Here is a 21,409-nt window from a genome sequence, read left to right as displayed (position 1 = left end):
TCTGTGAAGTATGTGAAGCTGTCGGATACCATGTTTGCTTCTATATGCATCTGTGCAATGTTACGTAGCAGATGAGGATTTGTCTGGTTCTTTTTTCCTTCAATAACCATAATCTTAAAGTCTGCTGGCAGAGATTCTCGAGGGGCTTGCATAACAAAGTCTGCATGTATTTCGTCGACACCCTTCTCAGTGACTGTGTTTGCTATATCGAATGTATTGATGGTGTTTATCGCACAATGGGTCCACCTGTTGCTATTGGAGGCTCTTCTGTCCAGAGTTAGTGCTCCAATGATTATATCTTTAAGTGAACTGATTCTAGGTCTAGTCAATATCTTGGTCAGCATGCACGCAGCAATCCCTTTTACCCTTATTTCAATCGACGTTAGCTTGGTTTCTAGTCTTAGGTTCAATATTTTAGTCCATCTGGGAGCTCCTGTTATGATTCGCAATGCATCGTTTTGAATAACCTCAACGTTTGCCCACTGACCAGAAGAAAGAGTGAGTAAGGCAGGCGCTGCATAATCAACTAGGGAACGAACGGCATGTATGTAAAACATTCTTAACACTTTGTGTCCCGCTCCTAGACGAGGCCCTGTGATTGCTCTCATTATATTTAGTCGTGATTTTGCTTTCTCCTTTAGATATTGAATTTGCTTGTTGAATGTTATTTTAAAATCTATCCACACTCCGAGATATTGATATTGTGTAACCCACTGAAGGTTAATGTCTTGAATGCGTAGGTGCCTGTCTGGAGTGTTGCCGCCTAGTCTCATTGCCTTAGACTTCTGTGCAGATATTTTTAGCCCTAAAACGCTGCATTCAGATGTTTCTTTACCTAATGCACCTTGTGCTTTATTTAGAAGTGAAGGACCTGTAATGACTAATGCTATATCATCAGCATAGCTTAGCAATTTAACCCCTTCTGTAAATGTCATGGTAACAAGGTTTTCCATAAGGATGTTAAAAAGACTAGGACTGAGGACTCCTCCTCGTGGAGTCCCATTCTCATGCAAGTGGTAGTCCGACACGTGTCCTTGCAACTTTACTCTGGCATACCTGTGACTTAGGTAATCTTGAATCCATGCTAGCATATTTCCCTTTACACCTTTTTTAACTAAGGTGTGTAAAATTACTTGCGGGCTTGCAAGTTCGAATGCTTTTTCTAGATCAAGGAAGATCACTATAGCTGGACCTGAGTTAACTGTTCCTAGTAATGTTGCTTTGCAGTTGGCAGTACCTACTCCTCTAGTGAAGCCAAATATGCGTTTATGAAGGTCTCCAGTCTTCCACAGTAGCCTATTTAAGACCATCCGTTCTGCAGTTTTACTAATGCATGATGTTAATGAAATGGGTCTGTAATTGTCAGGTTCTTTCGGCATAGGAATCGGTATGATGTCTGCTTTCTTCCAAGAGGTTGGTAGTTTGCCTTGCTACCAAGATGCATTGATGACGTCCAATATTCCTTGTTCTCCAGCAGGACCTGCATGTGCGATCATTGAGTATGTAATGTTATCAGCACCTGGTGCAGTGTCCTTACCACCTTTTTTGGCTCTGATTAGTTCTTGTTTGGTGAAGGGACAGTCACATTCGTCATTTATAGCTATGCTCTCATGAATGACTGTCAACCTCTCTTGTTTTAATTGTTCTTGCTGCCTTCGGACCATTGCAGGAAGCTGATATGAAGCTGTTCTTTCTGCAAATTGGAGAGCAAGTCTCTCAGCCTCCTGCAATGGTTGAATACATGCCTGTGGTCGGGCTGGTCGACCTGATATAGTTTTAATCTGACCCCATATCTTGCCAAGACTACTATGTTCATTTAGAGTTTGACACCACTCAAACCATCTTGCCTCCTTTACTTCTCTAGAAACTCTCTTGCTTCAGATATCTTCAGACAACCCTAGCTTCAGACAACCCTACCCTACACGGCGGGAAACGCTGGCGGTGGTACCGGCTCCGTCACAGCTGCTGAAATTTCGTGTTTAATTTCGTCTCCACTCAACGTTGCATGGCCTAACTGCTGCCTAGCACGAGTTAAGTGCATGGAGACTTAATATGACATAACTCACAGTGAACCTCAACAGTAATCAACCAAAATTAACCAATTTTCGCCTGCCTTTCTACGACCCTTCTGCCAAGTGTTCCCTATACGCTAGTCATCCCTACTATAATTCACCAAGTATCTACCTTTAGAAACGCTACCAAGAATCTATTCGTCGAAAACATGCCCAAACATAACAACAAGCAAGGTAGGGGTGCCTCTCGCTCTGGTTCCATTACTCCTAGAGTTCTGAATGAAACACTGGCAACGCCGCAACCCTCGCCGATGTTTGTAAACACAGCATCCGCTCCCCCTCCTCACTCCCCCCCTTCAACTCACCTCAGATTCAGATTCAGATTCAGATTCAGATGTTTATTCAGGTAAGGTATATACATACAAGTGATGTTACATTAATGGATTGATATATAGATAGAGCTAGTACATACAATGCCTAAAGCCACTATTACGCAATGCGTTTCGGGCAAGAAAAACATTAATATCAAGAACTTAATACTAATTGAGCATAAAGAATAAAAGATGTTGAGAACAAATACAAATAAAGATAAAAAAAAAGGGGGAACATGACTGAAAAAGCAGCACAAATACAATAGGTTGACAAACAGTGTTGATTAAAAAAAAAAGAAAAAAAAGAAAATAACAGACATGGGTTGACAATAGAGGAGTGAGGTAGATTACAGGGAATTTATTAGGTAGTGTTTAGTTTTTATCTTAAACTGGTTGAGAGAGGTACAGTCTTTAACATGGTTGGGAAGGTCATTCCACATTCTGGGCCCCTTGATTTGCAGAGCATTTCTAGTTTGATTAAGACGTACTCTAGGAATATCAAAACTGTATTTATTTCTGGTGTGGTGCTCATGGGTTCTGTTACAACCTTCAATGAAGCTTTTAAAATCAGGATTGGCATTATAGTTTAGCGTTTTATATATGTATAATACACATGAGAGAATGTGCAGTGACTTAATATCTAACATATTAAGAGATTTGAGTAGGGGTACAGAGTGATGTCTGGGGCCAGAGTTGGATATTGTTCTAATAGCGGCTTTGTGTTGGGTAATTAGAGGACGTAAGTGATTTTGGGTAGTAGAACCCCAAGCACAAATACCATAGTTGAGATAAGGATAGATAAGGGAGTAATAGAGAGTCACCAGAGCAGGGCGTGGTACATAATATCTGATCTTAGAAAGAATGCCCACAGTTTTTTAAACTTTTTTTGATATATTTAGAATGTGTCCCTGGAAATTCAGCTTGTGGTCAATGAGAATGCCAAGGAATTTGCCATCTAATTTGTTACAAATTTGGGTATTGTTTATTTTGAGATTTATAAGACTAGAGGATTTATTGCCAAACAGAATATAGAAGGTTTTGTCAATGTTAAGGGTGAGTTTGTTGGCAGTAAGCCAAAGATGGACTTTATTTAGCTCAGTATTTACTATGGCATTTAGAGCAAGAGGGTCAGGACTGGAGTAAATGAAGGTTGTGTCGTCAGCAAATAGAATTGGTTTGAGGTGTTGGGAGGCATTTGGAAGGTCATTAATGTAGATGAGAAAGAGGAGAGGGCCAAGTATGCTGCCCTGAGGAACACCAATGTTGATGGGTAGGGTGGGAGAAATTGTATTATTCACAGAAACATATTGGAGCCTGTCAGTAAGGTAGGACTCGAGGTATTGTAGGGAGTGTCCTCTGACTCCATAATGATGTAATTTAAGAAGAAGGTTATGGTGGTTGACAGTATCAAAAGCTTTACGCAGGTCCACAAATAACCCAACAGGGAGCTCCTTTTTATCAAGAGCTGTATGAATCGAGTTAAGCATACTAATAAGTGCATCGTTAGTGCTTTTTTTGGGTCTGAAGCCATATTGGCAAGGGCTAAGTATATTGAGTTTGGCTAGATATGAGTAAAGCTGCTTGTATATAAGTTTTTCAAAAATTTTTGACAAGTTTGGCAGGATTGATATAGGTCTGTAGTTGTTAACATCTGTGGGGTCACCACATTTGTGGACAGGCGTTACTCTCGCTTTTTTTAGAATATCTGGAAAGGTTTGGAGTTCAAGTGACTTGTTGAAGAGCAAAGCAATAGCAGGGGCTAAAGATCTGGAGGCTTTTTTGTAAATTAAAGTTGGTATCTCCTCAAGGGCACCAGACTTGGTTTTAAGGGAAAGGATTATCTCATTGACGTCAGTGGAGTTAATAGGCTTTAGGTACAGAGACTGTGGATAGTTACCTGTAAGATAGTCCTTAATGTCAGTACTGGAAGATGGAATATCATTTGCAAGGGATGAACCAATGGAAGAGAAGAACCTATTGAACTCAATAGCAGAATCAGAGGCTGAAAGCTGACCATCGTTATTAGACAGGAGAGTCGGTTTGTTATTTAAAGATTTCTTTGATCCCAATATTTGTGAAATTGTGCTCCAAGTTTGTTTAATGTTGCTCTTTATTTGAGTAAATTTATCTTCGTAGTAATTAGTTTTGGCTCGTCTAATTATCTTAGTTAGCAATAATGAGTAATTCTTTGAGAATTCTTTGGAGACAATTCCTAACCTATACTTCTTCTCAAGGTCGTGTTTTTTGTTAATGGATTTCAGTATTCCCTTTGTAAGCCAAGGATTGTTAAGCCTTTTGCTTGTGACTTGTTTTGTAAGCCTAGGACAGTGGGTGTTATAAAGGCTAAGAGTTGTTTGTAGAAAAGATTGCACTGCTAGGTTGATGTCCCCTATGTTACCTAACTCGGACTCCCAGTTGACATTATCAGCAGCAGTTATAAAATTGTTTAAAGCAGTTTCATTGTGCAGCCTAAAGCTTAACTCCCTTGTTTCTAGAGGTGGTTTGCTAATGTTAGTTAAGAGAAATGTGGGGTAGTGGTCTGTAGTGCTATCGGTGATTATACCTGAAGTAAGCGGAGAGGTTATGTTGGTCCAGATGTGATCTAGAGTCGTGGCAGTGCTATCAGTGATTCTAGTAGGTCTAGTGATTAAGGGTATAAGGAGGCAGGAATTCATACAGTTGAGGAAGCTAACAGCAGTAGGGTGTTCAGGCTCGCAGAGGTCAATATTAAAGTCCCCTGCGATAATTAGGTGGTTTTTGTTCAGTCTGTTATCAAGTATTAGATTTCTAAGGTTTGAGTTGAATACAGACACATCAGTGTTGGGAATTCTATAGACTGCACCCACAGACAGGACAGACTCGGCACCCTTGACTCTGAAGCTGGCGAAGATATACTCCCCATAGCAGTCTCTAGTTCTAATTTCTTTTAAGCATGTTAGTTCTTGGTGGTAGTAAAGAGCAGTGCCACCACCTCTCTGAAGTTGACGACAGTTGTGAATTGCTGAGTAGTTAGGCATGTTAAAGAGTTGAGTAGTATCCTCTTTCAACCATGTTTCAGTAAGTATAATAAAAGAGAATTTGTTGCCAATAGTTTCAATCAAGGCACTAACATCATCGAAGTGTTTACCTAGGGATCTAACGTTCAAATTGATTACAGAGATATTGTGATTATGAGTTAATACATTGTTTACATCATGTGCTGCAAAATATCTGCAATTTAGATCATTAAAGTGATTATTGTCATAGATAGTGGATAAGAGGTTAAGTTCAGGGTCTATACTTGACTGCATAAAAGAAGCTGATTGTAGAATCAGAAATAAGTAGAAAAAAGCTATAAAATAGGGAAAAATATATACACAATACTGTACAAAACAAACACAAAAGGGGCTTACAGGGGTACAATGGAGTAAGGGAGTATGGCTAGGCTAGGCAACCTAGGCAATTAATGAGATTAAAGAAAAAAAATGTAAACATGGACTATACAAAACACAAGATATGGAAATACAAAACAAAAAATATAAGCAAGACTAAGCAATACAAAAAAAAAAAAAAAAAAAAAAAATTGAGCAAAAATGAGGTAGATTGCTTACGAGTACTCACAGGTACACTGTAAGTAACAATTTGCAATTTGAGATGCAGGCAAAGCCAGGGGTACAATGGAGTAAGGGAGCATGGCAAGGCTAGGCAACCTAGGTAATAAATGAAATCAAAGAAAAGTTGAAAAATAAACATAGGCAGATTTAAGCTAATGATTAATAACTATAGATAGTTCAGTAATGACTGTATAATTAAAAAGACCTGAAGAACTACTTAATAACTCAATTAAATAATTTCGGTAAATGACTAGGTAAGAGTAAGTTAAAAATTAAGTCAGAAAATGAACCAAGGAGACTTAGGATACCTAGCCCCACTAGTTGACAGGGGGTTAATTAAGTTAATTCATTGGAAGTGATAAGGTGAGACAAACCACATTGGGAGAGGAAAGTGTTGAGGTTTTCTTCTCTAGTAATAGTAAACATTTTGCCCTCTGCGGTTTTTCTCACCTTTATCAGACCATCTCTAACGAAGCACTGATGAATAGCATCTGGGTTTTGTTGCCGGATTTGACGCAGGCGGTAGAGGATTTGCTGTCTGTTCCTGGTCAAGCACTCGTTGATGTATAATCCCTTCCGTAGGGATGCAGCTGTCCGGACTAGATTGGATTTCGTGAACTGGGAAGACAGCTTCAGGCGAATTTTCCGTTGATTTAGACCTGATGGATTCTTTTTGCCTACTCTGTAGGCAGCAATAACGTCAGATTTGTTTAGATTGAGCTGCAATTTGTTTTTTAAGAGATCCTGAGCTATTTCGAAACAATTTTCACCTTCATGTTCCACAGGTATATCTTGGGACGACACGATAACAGAGTCTAGCAGCTTTTGCTGGTCTTGTTCCTCCTGGGAGACGGAACGTTGAGCTGAAAATGTACTGATACATGCAGTCATTTTGCTGAGAGCTTCCTCCTGCTTTTTTAAGGCTTCATCAGTTTTCCGAAGGTTGTTTTCCTCACGGAGATCATTCAAATCATGCTGTAGTTGGTCTTGGCTAGCCTTGTAGTTTCTAATATCCTCGCGGAGGAGGGTTATTTCTTGTTGTTGTTGTTGGAGATTAGCGCGGTTCGCTAGATTCTCGTTGAGAAGACTCAAGATGATAGAATGGATGATACACCTCGGATCTCTAGCTTTAGAATTCACTCAATCTATGGCTCCCTGTATGAACTTCAAACCTCTCCGAAGTAATCCATGGCTCCAGAAACTGCACAACCTTGTGAAAATGCAATCAGAAGCTATTTTGGCCCTCCAAGACACAGTCACCCGACAACAACATACCATAGACCGCCTCCTTGAATCGTCGATGAACAACAACCAAGAAATTCTCAACATACAAACTGTTGCAAATGATGCAATGGATCAAATACGTAAGATTCAGGCTGAAGAAACCCTCACAGCTCAAAGTGACCTCCTTAAAAAGCTGGAAAAACAGATCAATCTCCTTCAGACTCACCAGGCGGCTTCCAAAGATGACCAAGAGCAACAACAACTTCATGACTCCCTGATAATTAGCTCTACTGATCTACCTGTTGAACAACAAGGTGAGGATTGCTGTAACATAGCCAACACCCTAATTAATTCAAAGATCAGTGTCAATGTTCAAATCAAATCGGCTATTAGGATAGATAAAAACAATCCCCGTAACAGGAGAATGCTCATCAAACTTGCAAATCCCTCTGCGAAGTTTGACCTCATACAAACAGCTGCTCAGCAAAAAACCAACCTCTATATAAATGAGTGTCTTACAAAGCAGCGTGGATCCCTCCTCTACAGGCTGCGCCAAATTCGCAAACAAAACCCTGGTCTTATCAAGCAGTGCTACACAAGGAATGGTACGATTTTTGCGAAGAAAGATGCTACAGGAAAAAGATATGAAATAAAATGTGACCAACAACTCCTGGCCTTCTTAAGTGATTGTGGTATATCTGAAAACCTGAACCCGACCAATGCCAGTACTTAAAATAACTCGTTCAGTGCCTGAGCCTAACCTAACTTAATCTAACTTTGTCTAAGGTGCTGTCTCTGCCTTACCATTTACCTGATGTTCTCCTATTCATATAATTTTCTAAATAATCCATCAAGTCTCCATGCACTTATGCAAGCATCTACCTCAGTTTCATTGTAAAATTTTACTCTTAAATCTAATCTTACCCTATTCCATTTATATTTTAAATTTATTTGTATTGATCTATGTCATTTATTGAAATCAATTATTGATCTCATTTTTGTTCTTTTAATTAAGTTCATACTAATTATAAGTTAAAACTAAGCTTAATAAAATTTATTATCTTTAAGATTATTTTACTTTACACTTATCATTTGTCAATTTTTTTTATATATTCATCTTGACAGTCTCTACTGATTTTTTGTTCTCTCCGCCAAACTTGTGTATCCTCCATGGCTATCTAGTGACCTTAATTCTACCTCTAATTGTTTCACTTCCTTGTTTGCTTGCATTTATTGTTGTGTCTTGCCATAATTATTCTCTAATTTAGCAGACTCAATACTTTGTAAGCTCTTATTGTATTGTTATATTATTATATTGTGTTTTGCTATAATTACTTCCTATTTTACAGCAGATTTGTTTTTCATCTGTTCATGTAATTGCTTATCTTATTGTATTGTGACATTCTTTTCTATATTGATATATATTTTCTGTCTATTGTTACTTACAGTGTACCTGAGAGTACCTGTAAGCAATCTACCTCATTTTTCATTTTTGCTCAATTTTTTTTTGTATTGCTTAGTCTTATTTATATTTTTGTTTTGTATATCTATATCTTGTGTTTTGTATAGTCCATGTTTATATGTTTTTTTCTTTCATCTCATTTATTACCTAGGTTTCCTAGCCTAGCCATACTCCCTTACTCCATTGTACCCCTGTAAGCCCCTTTTGTGTTTGTTTGGTACAGTATTGTGTACATTTATTTCTTTTTGTTTTTCTTGTTTTTCCTGCAATCAGCTTTTTTTATGCAGTCAAGTATAGACCCAGAACTTAACCTCTTATCCACTATCTATGACAATAATCACTTTAATGATCTAAATTGCAGATATTTTGCAGCACATGATGTAAACAATGTATTAACTCATAGTCACAATATCTCTGTAATCAATTTGAACGTTAGATCCCTAGGTAAACACTTCGATGATGTTAGTGCCTTGATTGAAGCTATTGACAACAAATTCTCTTTTATTATACTTACTGAAACATGGTTGAAAGATGATACTACTCAACTCTTTAACATGCCTAACTACTCAGCAATCCACAACTGTCGTCAACTTCAGAGAGGTGGTGGCACTGCTCTTTACTACCACCAAGAACTAACATGCTTAAAAGAAATTAGAACTAGAGACTGCTATGGGGAGTATATCTTTTTTTTTTTTTTTTTTTTTTGAGAAATATACAAGAGTTGTTACATTCTTGTACAGCCACTAGTACGCGTAGCGTTTCGGGCAAGTCCTTAATCCTATGGTCCCTGGAATACGATCCCCTGCCGCGAAGAATCGTTCAAATCGAAGAATCTTCGCCAGCTTCAGAGTCAAGGGTGCCGAGTCTATACTGTCTGTGGGTGCAGTTTATAGAATTCCTAACACTGATGTGTCCGAATTCAACTCAAACCTTAAAAATCTAATACTTGATAACAGACTGAACAAAAACCACCTAATTATCGCAGGGGACTTTAATATTGACCTCTGCGAGCCAGAACACCCTACTGCTGTTAACTTCCTCAACTGTATGAATTCCTGCTTCCTCATACCCTTAATCACTAGACCTACTAGAATCACTGATAGCACTGCCACGACTCTAGATCACATCTGGACAAATATAACCTCTCCGCTTACTTCAGGTATAATCACCGATAGCACTACAGACCATTACCCCACATTTCTCTTAACTAACATTAGCAAACCACCTCTTGAGTCAAGAGAGATACGTTTTAGACTACACAATGAAACTGCTATAGACAATTTTATAACTGCTACTGATAATGTCAACTGGGAGTCCGAGTTAGGTAACATAGAGGACATCAACCTAGCAGTTCAATCTTTTCTTCAAAAAACTCTTAGCCTTTATAATACCCACTGTCCTATGCTTACAAAACAAGTCACAACCAAAAGGCTTAACAATCCCTGGCTTACAAAGGGAATACTTAAATCTATTAATAAAAAACATGACCTTGAGAAAAAGTATAGCTTAGGAATTGTCTCCAAAGAATTCTCAAAGAATTACTCATTATTGCTATCTAAGATAATTAGACGAGCCAAAACTAAATACTATGAAGATAAATTTACCCAAATAAAGAGCAACATTAAACAAACATGGAGAACAATTTCACAAATATTGGGATCAAAGAAGTCTTTAAATAACAAACCGACTCTCCTGTCTAATAACGATGGTCAGCTTTCAGCCTCTGATTCTGCTATTGAGTTCAATAGGTTCTTCTCTTCCATTGTTTCATCCCTTGCTAATGATATTCCATCTTCCAGTACTGACATTAAGGACTATCTTACAGGGAACTATCCCCAGTCTCTGTACCTAAAGCCTATTAATTCCATTGACGTCAATGAGATAATCCTTTCCCTTAAAACCAAGTCTGGTGCCCTTGAGGAGATACCAACTTTAAACTACAAAAAAGCCTCCAGATCTTTAGCCCCTGCTATTGCTTTGCTCTTCAACAAGTCACTTGAACTCCAAACCTTTCCAGATATTCTAAAAAAAGCGAGAGTAACGCCTGTCCACAAATGTGGTGATCTCACAGATGTTAACAACTACAGACCTATATCAATCCTGCCAAACTTGTCAAAAAATTTTGAAAAACTAATCTATAAGCAGCTTTACTCATATCTAGCCAAACTCAATATACTTAGCCCTTGCCAATATGGCTTCAGGCCCAAAAAAAGCACTAACGATGCACTTATTAGTATGCTTAACTAGATTCATACAGCTCTTGATAAAAATGAGTTCCCTGTTGGGTTATTTGTGGACCTGCGTAAAGCTTTCGATACTGTCAACCACCAAAACTTTCTTCTTAAATTACATCATTATGGTGTCAGAGGACACTCCCTACAATACCTCAAATCCTACCTTACTGACAGGCTCCAATGTGTTTCTGTGAATAATACAATTTCTCCCACCCTACCCATCAACATTGGTGTTCCCCAGGGCAGCATACTTGGCCCTCTCCTCTTTCTCATCTACATTAATGACCTTCCAAATGCCTCCCAACACCTCAAACCAATCCTATTTGCTGACGACACAACCTTCATTTACTCCAGTCCCGATCCCCTTGCTCTAAATGCCACAGTAAATACTGAGCTAAATAAAGTCCATCTGTGGCTAACTGCCAACAAACTCACCCTTAACATTGACAAAACTTTCTATATTCTGTTTGGCAATAAATCCTCTAATCAAATAAATCTCAAAATAAACAATACCCAAATTTGTAACAAATTAGATGGCAAATTCCTTGGCATTCTCATTGACCACAAGCTGAATTTCCAGGCACACATTCTAAACATATCAAAAAAAGTTTCAAAAACTGTGGGCATTCTTTCTAAGATCAGATATTATGTACCACGCCCTGCCCTGGTGACTCTCTATTACTCCCTTATCTATCCATATCTCAACTATGGTATTTGTGCTTGGGGCTCTACTACCCAAAATCACTTACGTCCTCTAATTACTCAACACAAAGCTGCTATTAGGACAATATCCAATTCTGGCCCCAGACATCACTCGGTACCCCTACTCAAATCCCTGAATGTGTTAGACATTAAGTCACTGCACATTCTCTCATGTGTATTATACATATATAAAACGCTAAACTGTAATGCCAATCCTGATCTCAAAAGCTTCATAGAAGGTTGTAACAGAACCCATGAGCACCACACCAAAAATAAATACAGTTTTGATATTCCTAGAGTACGACTTAATCAAACCAGAAATGCTCTACAAATCAAGTGGCCCAGAATGTGGAATGACCTTCCCAACCATGTTAAAGACAGTACCTCTCTCAACCAGTTTAAGTTAAAAACGAAGCTATACCTAATAAATTCCCTGTAACCTACCTTACCCCTCTATTGTCAACCCATGTATGTTTTTTGTTTTTTTTTTTGTTTTTCAAATCAACGCTGTTTTAATGTAATTTTCTGTAATAATTTGTAATTGTATTTGTGCTGTTTTTTCAACAATGTTCCCCCCTCTTTTACCTCTATTTTTATTTGTACTCAACGCATTTTTTTCTTTTTACCCATTAGTTTTAAGCTTTAGTCAGTAGTGTTTTTTCCTGCCCGAAACGCTTTGCGTAATAGTGGCTTTAGGCATTGTATGTACTAGCTCTATCTATAAAGCCAACAAACTTTGTAAAATCTCTTTATGTATGTACCTTTGCCTAAATAAAAATTATTATTATTATTATTATTATTATAATTATTATTATTATTATTATAATTATTATTATTATTATTATAATTATTATTATTATTATTATATCACCGCTCTTAGCAGAGTTCTTCCTTCTGGTGTGGGGTTTCTCTTCAGATGTTTTCTGAAGATGTTGACTCTATGGTTCTGTTCTTTAACTTCATTACTATAGAACCAATAGTTCTTTCGTTTTGTGTTTCCTGGGATAATGATTGGAATAGCTTTGTTTGCAGCAGCTGTAATGGCTTCCTGCAGGTTGGTCTCGTGTATGTTCAAATCCTCAGGTGGCGTGTATGTTGCATACCATTTTCCAAGTTCTTCTTGGTATATATTCCAATTGGCCTTTCTTAAATTCCACCTAGGTTGTGCAGGTGGTGCAGGAGGTCGTTCTATGTTTAGTGTTGTGACAGTAGCATAGTGGTCACTGGTGATCACCGAGTCTACTTCCCACTTCCCCTGATGCTTGAGTGCTGTTGAGATTAATGTAAGATCAAGGGAACCTCCTAGAATGTGAGTGGGTTCCCCAGTGTTGAGAAGTGTAATTTCAGGTACTTCTCGAAGAGCTGCAGCTAAATGGCGCCCATCTGCATTGGCTGGCCCAGTCGCACCTAACTCTTGATGATGAGCATTAAAATCCCAAGCAATAATTACATTTTCCTGCGTGGCCAAGGTAAGCACTGCCTCTGCTTCTAGTTTACGTCTAGGGGGCTTGTAAACGTTGTATATGAGGAGCTCAATATTAGCCATATTCACTGTAACTGCTAATACCTCTACTCCATCCCCACACGAAACTGGGTCTATTTTCTTGCTAGGTATGGTGTTCCTGACTAGGGTCATTAACCCTCTTTGTCTTCCCTGCTCATACGGTATAACATAGTGCTGATATCCAGCTAATCTGAAGGATTTCGTGGCTGGGAAAAGAGTTTCTTCCAAAACGATTATATCTGCTTTCGTGCTGATTGCAGCCCCCTGAAGTGTGTGGTTTTTATTTCCAAGACCTTGTATGTTCCACTGCAGTATTCGTAATGGCCAGATGACGGTTTCGGTTGGTGTTGCCTGTTCTACCAGAACTCCTCTTCGGGATCGACCTCTATATTCTTCACCTCGCAAGTCGTGTCGCTGCAAATCGGACTGCATTGATTGTTCGTGGTCATCCCCGGCATTGTTGGAATCTGTGCATAACTGTGGTCCATCACTTTGTTGTTGGTATTGCTGCATGTCGGACTGCATTGATTGCTCGTGGCTGTTTCTTGTGTTGTTGGAACCTGTGCATCTCTGCTGTTCAATACGTCTTTGTTGGGGTTGTTGCATATTAGACTGCATTGGCTGTTGTTGTCTGTCTCTTGTGTTTTAAGATTCTGTTGATCTTGGGTGGTCACTGCTTCTTGCAGTTGCTTTTGTGAATGTTGATGTTCTGGTGTCTTGACTACCCGACTGTTGTTGGTAGTCTGTATGTCCATGTTGCGTTGTTTGTACTCTTGTGCTCCGTCTTGTCTCAGACTGTCTATTTCTTGTGTAACTGTGGTCTACTGCACGATCTTGTCCATTATTACACAAGTGATTTCTTGAGTCTGTTGCTGTGAGGCGTTCTGCGTCATCTGTAGGCAATTGATAATGGTTTCTGCCATGATCTTCACGATGTTTTTCAGCTGGACCTCGGTAAAACTGTATATCTGTCGTGTTGATTCCGAAAGTAATTTTTTTTTTCTCTTTTGCATTTGCTGTATTTCTGCAGCACTTTTGTGTATTTTCTGATTTGGAATTAATAGATTCGGGAAATTTTGCTCTGTGAGAGTGTGTGTCTGATGTGGCTGTGCACGAGTGTTCCAGACGTTGATGTTGGTGTTGGTTTATGTAGTGCTGGTCTGTGTGTTTATCCTGGCCTGAGCTGTCTGCACTTTTTCTTTCCGTGCAGAGCAGGTTGTGCTCCAGGCATGATGTTTGCCTCCACAATTTGGACATTTGGCTATTGTGGTCTGATTTGCCTTGTGCTTGGCTATACAGTCTTTGGTTGGATGTCTCAGGCTGCACACTCCGCATCTCTCCTGTAAGGTGCAGTGTGATTGATGGTGGCCGTATTTCTGACACCTGAAGCAGCGCAGGGGTTCTGGGACGTATGGTCTCTGTCGGTATGTTCCCCAATTTCCAAGACTGAATGTTTCTGGCACATGTCCCATGACGGTCACCAGAATCTGACGTGTCGCTGCCTTGTCTACTTTTGTGCGTCATCGTTCCGCATTCAGGATTTGCTTGTGTTCCAGTACTGGATCCAGGGGGAAGTCGATTGGGTATCCCAAAAGCACGACTCGTGTGCATCTTTCTGAAGGGTCCAGCTTTTCCAAGCATACAGGTTTCCCTTGCAGGACTCTTACTTTTTCTAAGTAATTTGCAGTCTGTTGGACTTGTGGTGTCATTATTTCTCCTTTCAGGTTGACTGTAATGGAAAGTTTGAGCTCTGGTTGTTCTTTTTCCATTGCCGTTACTACTCCATATGCTGTAGGAAAGTGGTCTGTCTGCATATCTTGAATTTTGGAAGATGTGCAGAGTCTGGCGACATCTGGTGTGAGACTGGTGGTGTCCTCTCCTGTCTCATACTGTTGTCCTGTGGCTGTGTTGTGGAGAGAGGTACATTGTCTGGTGTGTGACTGGTGGTGTCCTCTCCTGTCTCATACTGTCGTCCTGTGGCTGTGTTGTGGACAGAGAAGCATTGTCTGACACTAGCAAGTGTGTGACTGATGCTGTCCTCTCTAGGTCCATTACGTCTGCTGTCTTGATGGTAGAAGCAAGTGGTGAAGCCTCGATAGCAGTTTTCTTCGGTGCTTGCTGCACATCGGTCCACCGTCCCTCCTCGTCTGAAAGCTGCATCCATTTCCTCTTTCTCTTAGCCTTCCCCTTGACTCTCTCCGCGTAGTGAGAACCGAATCACTGCCCTACCTAATGCCTGAGACACTCCTAGGCCTGGAGAAAATCATTCCCCTCCAACGGAGGTCGTAGAATAATTCCCCCAGGTAGAATCAGGGATACCTAACACCTAAATGAGCTGTTTGGTCTACCTTTCCCTGTCAGGCTCAGTACACCTTCTAAGGTGCCCCCTTGTGGCGCTGCCCGCAGGGTATCGCCTCGCCCTTCAGGGTAGGACTCTAAGTGACCTGGTCAGTGATACGGTCCTCAAAAAAAAAAAAATTGTGGTACGAGAATTTGGGTCGCTTGCGTACTGAGTTGCCAGAATACCAGTCAGCTGGGCAGCAGGTAATCAACAACGTTGTTTCTCCGTCAATTGTAGACGAAATCGGAATTGTTTCCTTCAAAACAAGATATTGTCTGGGTCTTGGAGTACTGATGTATTCTTCCTCACAAAACCGCGATGAATGGAGCTGATGGGTGCTCAGAATCGTGAGTTTTTCCGGGAACAAATCCGTGTGCGGCCAGCTAGCAATGGCGCCGGCAGCGAGATGATACTGTTTTTTTTTTTTTTGTGATATATACAAGAGTTGTTACATTCTTGTACAGCCACTAGTACGCGTAGCGTTTCGGGCAGGTCCCTGGAATACGATCCCCTGCCGCGAAGAATCGTTTTTTTCATCCAAGTACACATTTTACTGTTGCGTTAAACAGAGGCTACAGTTAAGGAATTGCGCCCAGTAAATCCTTCCCGGCCAGGATACGAACCCATGACATAGCGCTGGCGGAACGCCAGGCGAGTGTCTTACCACTACACCACGGAGACTAAAGAGACTGTTGACCGGCAGTTTGTTTTTCTGGCAGAAGTTGATGGGGTAGGGATTGTTTGATGTATAGAATGCAAGAGTTACTGGATCTGAGGTTGTAAGAAACAAATGAATAAATAAATTCGTTTGTTTAATTCCAATGCTTGTAGGCGAGAACAGTTGTGAACGCCAGCTAGCGCACAAGTTCATGAGCGCCCAAAATACTTTTTTTTTTTTTTTGAGATATATACGAGAGTTGTTACATTCTTGTACAACCACTAGTACGCGTAGCGTTTCGGGCAAGTCCTTAATCCTATGGTCCCTGGAATACGATCCCCTGCCGCGAAGAATCGTTTTTTCATCCAAGTACACATTTTACTGTTGCGTTAAACAGAGGCTACAGTTAAGGAATTGCGCCCAGTAAATCCTCCCCGGCCAGGATACGAACCCATGACATAGCGCTCGCGGAACGCCAGGCGAGTGTCTTACCACTACACCACGGAGACTGCACAAAAGTTTGGAGCACGGAGTGCACGGTGGAGCAAAAGTGCACGGAGACTGCACTTTTATTTTATTTATTTATTTTTTATTTATTTATGCATATACAAGAATGTACATAAGGAATGTGAGGATACAAATATGGTAATTACAGTCTTGTAAAGCCACTAGCACGCGCAGCGTTTCGGGCAGGTCCTTAATCTAAGAAAATTTTAAGGAGGTAAATACTTGCAAAATTTATAGACAAAAAAATTATAACAGATTACATGAAATGAAAAAAAAAAGATGAGAGAAAATTGTAGGTACAGTATATTAAAGCACATAGGTAGCTAAGATTGATTGCAATGACAGCTTAAAATGGTAGTTGACAACAAATTGGTAGGCACAATACAGCAGAAACAATATAAGATTGATTGCAATGACAGCTTGAATGCGTGGTAGTTGACAAAAATTGGTAGTCACAATACAGCATATGGCTAGCACATAAAAGAAGACAGCAATGAACACAATGATAAGGTTGTTTGATATTACATAAAAATTAGGAGATTGGGTAACACTAGGTACAGAGCAAATTTAAAGCTCAGTGTAGGAAACTAAGAAGATAAAGTTAGGTACTTTTTGGTTTTGCTTTTAAATAAGGCAAAAGTTTTACAGTTTTTCAATTCACTAGGGAGTGAGTTCCATAGACTAGGTCCCTTAATTTGCATAGAGTGTTTACACAGATTAAGTTTGACCCTGGGGATATCAAAGAGATATTTATTTCTGGTGTGGTGATAATGGGTCCTATTACATCTGTCCAGGGAGAGTTTCAGAGCATGGTTTGCATTTAAGAACAGGGTTTTGTAAATGTAGTTGACACAAGAGAATGTGTGGAGGGAGTTAATATTTAGCAAGTTTAGGGATTTAAACAAGGGAGCTGAGTGTTGTCTGAAAGCAGAGTTAGTTATTATTCTGATAGCAAATTTTTGCTGTGTGATGATGGGCTTAAGGTGGTTTGCAGTGGTAGACCCCCATGCACAGATACCATAATTCAGATAGGGGTAGATTAGTGCATAATATAGTGAGAGGAGAGCAGAGTTAGGAACATAATATCTGATTTTGGAGAGTATACCAACTGTCTTAGAGACTTTCTTAGTTATGTGTTGAATGTGGGTGCTGAAGTTGAGTCTCTTGTCTAGGAATAGGCCAAGAAACTTGCCATCATTTTTATTACTGATGTTAATGTTGTCTATCTGTAGCTGAATTGCATTTGATGATTTGCTTCCAATTAAGATGTAGTAAGTCTTTTCGATGTTTAATGTTAGTTTGTTCGTTGACATCCATAAGTGGACTTTTTTTAATTCATTATTCACAACATTATTTAGTGTATGTGGGTTGAGGTTTGAGTAGATAAGGGTAGTATCGTCAGCAAACAATATAGGTTTGAGAATATTAGAGACATTAGGCAGATCGTTTATATATATAAGAAATAGAAGAGGTCCTAAGATGCTGCCCTGTGGCACTCCAACGGTAATTGGTAGAGTGGAAGACTTTTACACAAAAGACATGTACAGACAGGCGTGTGGCTTCTGACTTCGTTTTTATTGATTAATATTACATATTAGGCGCTTACCTATAATAGTTATTATTATATACAAGTATATCTATCACATAATAAATGTAAAAGGAGTTTATCCAAAAACTGACAAAAGTGTTGTGTTTTGTGCGTTATATCGTGTTTGTGGGCATTCGGGTAAGTTGTGTTTACGCTGGTGGGCGGCGTCCTTACAAGCCCGGATTATGTCCATCACATCACTAAACTTCATTTAATAACTATATGCCTGTTAAGTAATAGATTTTAGTTGTTAATATCATTATATTGTCGTTTTAGTATTAAACACGTACACATGTGCGAAACGTCCAAAACTGGTGTTTGAACTGGTAAAATATTGGTGTGCGGTGTTGTCAGTGTACAGAATGTCTTACATCCCCACGGGATGGATATGGGTTGCATAATAAAAAAAGAAATTGAATCACCTTGCCCGAAACACTATGCGTACTAGTGGCTTTAGGTATTGTATGTACTAGCTCTATCTATAAATCCAACATTATGTTTGTAACTAATCCTCTATGTATGTACTTTTACCTGAATAAGCATTTTATTTGATTTGATAAACTAAACTACCATTATTAATAATTGTATAGTATTTAAGTCTAGCTTCAAACACGAGCATGTTACACACTGAACAAGAATGAATGAACTCTTGTATATATAAATAAAAATAAATACAAAAACTTGTGTGTGTCGTAGTCACTTTATTGTCTTGGGAGACGAGAACAGGTGATCTCAAGTCAGCGCATTTGCCTATACGAAAGGATTGCTGTATACAAACTAATGTGTGCACGAACTGTTTTTTTGGGTACTGAACCGACGCTATCCGAAACGATTATGTACGATTTGACCAGTCCCTATCCCTTTGGACATCAAGCGGAAACCGATTCCGAGCTCGCGTCCGACGCCATCACATCATCAGTCATCACCGACACGGTCTCAACGCAAAGCATAAGACGACGCCAAGGCAATATTATCCTACCCAGTGGCATTGTTGTGTACCCAGGAGACTCCCCCATGTCACAGGACAACTCCTAGAGTCATCAGGAAATAACTTCATGATAACCAGTGGCAGTGTTGTGTCTCCAGGAGATGCCTTATTACAAGACGACAATTGCAATCATCTTGCGATAACTTTTACACACCAAGCATAAGACTATACCCCAGGCTTAATTACCTTACCCATCACCAGTGTTGTGTCTCCAGATGCCAGGAGCAAAAATCTTGCAAAAATTTTAGTTATCTTGCATCTTCCAGATAAGATGACAACTGCAGTCATTTAGAGAAGATAACCTTCACACATCAATCATAAGGTAACACTGACTTCATTATACTAGTTACCCACTGGCATTGTTATCTGCAGTTGATGCCCCACCTCACAAGATAGCTCCTGCAGTCATCAGGAAGAGGTAACCTTCACATAATAAGCATAAGACCACACCCAAGCTTAATTATCATATCTAGCAGTAGTCATCAGGACATATCCTATATCACAAGACAATAACTATGGACATAAGGAAGAGATAACCTTTAAACATCAAGCATAAGTCAACACCTTGGCATAATTATCCTACCCAGCAGCATTGTTACGTCTCCAGAAGACATTCCATGTTATAAGACAGTACCTGCAGTCATCAAAAGAAGTTAACTTTAATCCCGACTCTGTACGGATCATAAGGGAAATGGAACATCACCAGTGTCCAGAGTGTGGTAAAACATTTAGCAATATTGGAAGCATGAAGCGGCACATGACAGCGCATAATGGGGGAAAGTCTCATGAGTGTCCAGAGTGTGGAAAAACATTCAGACAACTTCAACATATGAAAACTCACAGGATAGTGCATACAGGGGAAAAACCTCACAAGTGTCCAGAGTGTGGGAAAACATTCAGCCATCTTGCAAGTAAAAAGAGGCACATGGCTGTGCATACGGGTGATAAACCTCACGAGTGCCCAGAGTGTGGGAAAACATTCAGACAGCTTGAACATATGAAGAATCACAGGATGGGGCATACGGATCTTAGACCTCATGAGTGTCCAGTGTGTGGGAAAGCATTTAGTTATCTTGCAAGTATGAAAAGGCACATAATGGTGCATACTGATGATAAACCTCATGAGTGTCCAGAGTGTGGGAAAACATTCAGACAGCTTGAACATATGAAGAATCACAGGATGATTCATACGGATCTCAAACCTCACCAGTGTCCAGAGTGTCAGAAAACATTTAGTCGCCTTGGGAATATGAAGAGGCACATGATAGTGCATATGGGTGGTAAATCTCATGAATGTTCAGAGTGTGGGAAAACATTCAATCAACTTGGAAGTATGAAGAGGCACATGATGGTGCATATGGATAATAAATCTCACGAGTGTCCAAAAGGGTGGGAAAATATTCAACCATCTTGGATTTATGAAAATACTCAGGACAGTGCATATGGGTGCTAAACCTTTCGAGTGTGAGACAAGAGGCAGATTATGTATTGCTATAATATGCCTTATAAAAGGTGATAATCAACATGAATGTTAGGAGTGTGGACAAAGTTTTAAGTGGCACTTGACTATTAGACATCACATATTATCTATGAATATTAATGTCACTAGTGTTACAAATGTAGGAAATAATTAGTTATCTTCGATATATATATATATATATATATATATATATATATATATATATATATATATATATATATATATATATATATATATATATATATATATATATAAAATAAGTACATAAGAGAGGCAAAGCTCATGAGCTTCTTAAGTGTGTTAAAATGTATAGTTAATGTTTTGTAAGCAGAGTAAGAAGGCACATAATAGTGACTCCAGGTGATAACCCTATCAAGTTCTCTGACTGAATGAAAATTCTTAAATTAATATAAAAGGCACAAGCTAGTGTGAATGTATTAAAACTGAACAAAAGTTATTTGTTTTATGGCAGTAATTGTACAGTATTGTATGAGATAATATTAAAATAAACTTCCAGTGCATTCTACTAAAGCAGTGCACAGTTGGGAAATTGTGAGCTTCCTCATGAGCAATCTGTTCATTCATCTGATCAGCTAGACTTCCTACAAAGATACTATTCTTGTCTTTGTTTTGAATGAAAAAGTGCTTGATCATGAATAAATAATTGAGTAGGATTTTGTTGCTGATCTCCAGATACTGTACTAAAGGTAGATATTGATGGTATAATAGCATGTAAGTCTTTCAT

General features: G+C 39.2%; 1 protein-coding gene across 1 annotated transcript; it reads left to right on the top strand.

The window, feature by feature from the left end:
• Window positions 1-19,875: 19,875 nt before the first annotated feature.
• LOC123761190 (zinc finger protein 708) lies at window positions 19,876-20,637 on the top strand. The gene has a single exon (XM_045747135.1). The coding sequence runs from the start codon at window positions 19,876-19,878 to the stop codon at window positions 20,635-20,637; it is 762 nt and encodes a 253-aa protein (XP_045603091.1).
• The last annotated feature ends 772 nt before the right edge of the window (window positions 20,638-21,409 follow it).

The sequence above is a fragment of the Procambarus clarkii genome, chromosome 41, assembly GCF_040958095.1.
Source record: "Procambarus clarkii isolate CNS0578487 chromosome 41, FALCON_Pclarkii_2.0, whole genome shotgun sequence".
Classification (NCBI taxonomy): domain Eukaryota; kingdom Metazoa; phylum Arthropoda; class Malacostraca; order Decapoda; family Cambaridae; genus Procambarus; species Procambarus clarkii.
This window is presented reverse-complemented; position numbering and strand designations above follow the sequence as displayed.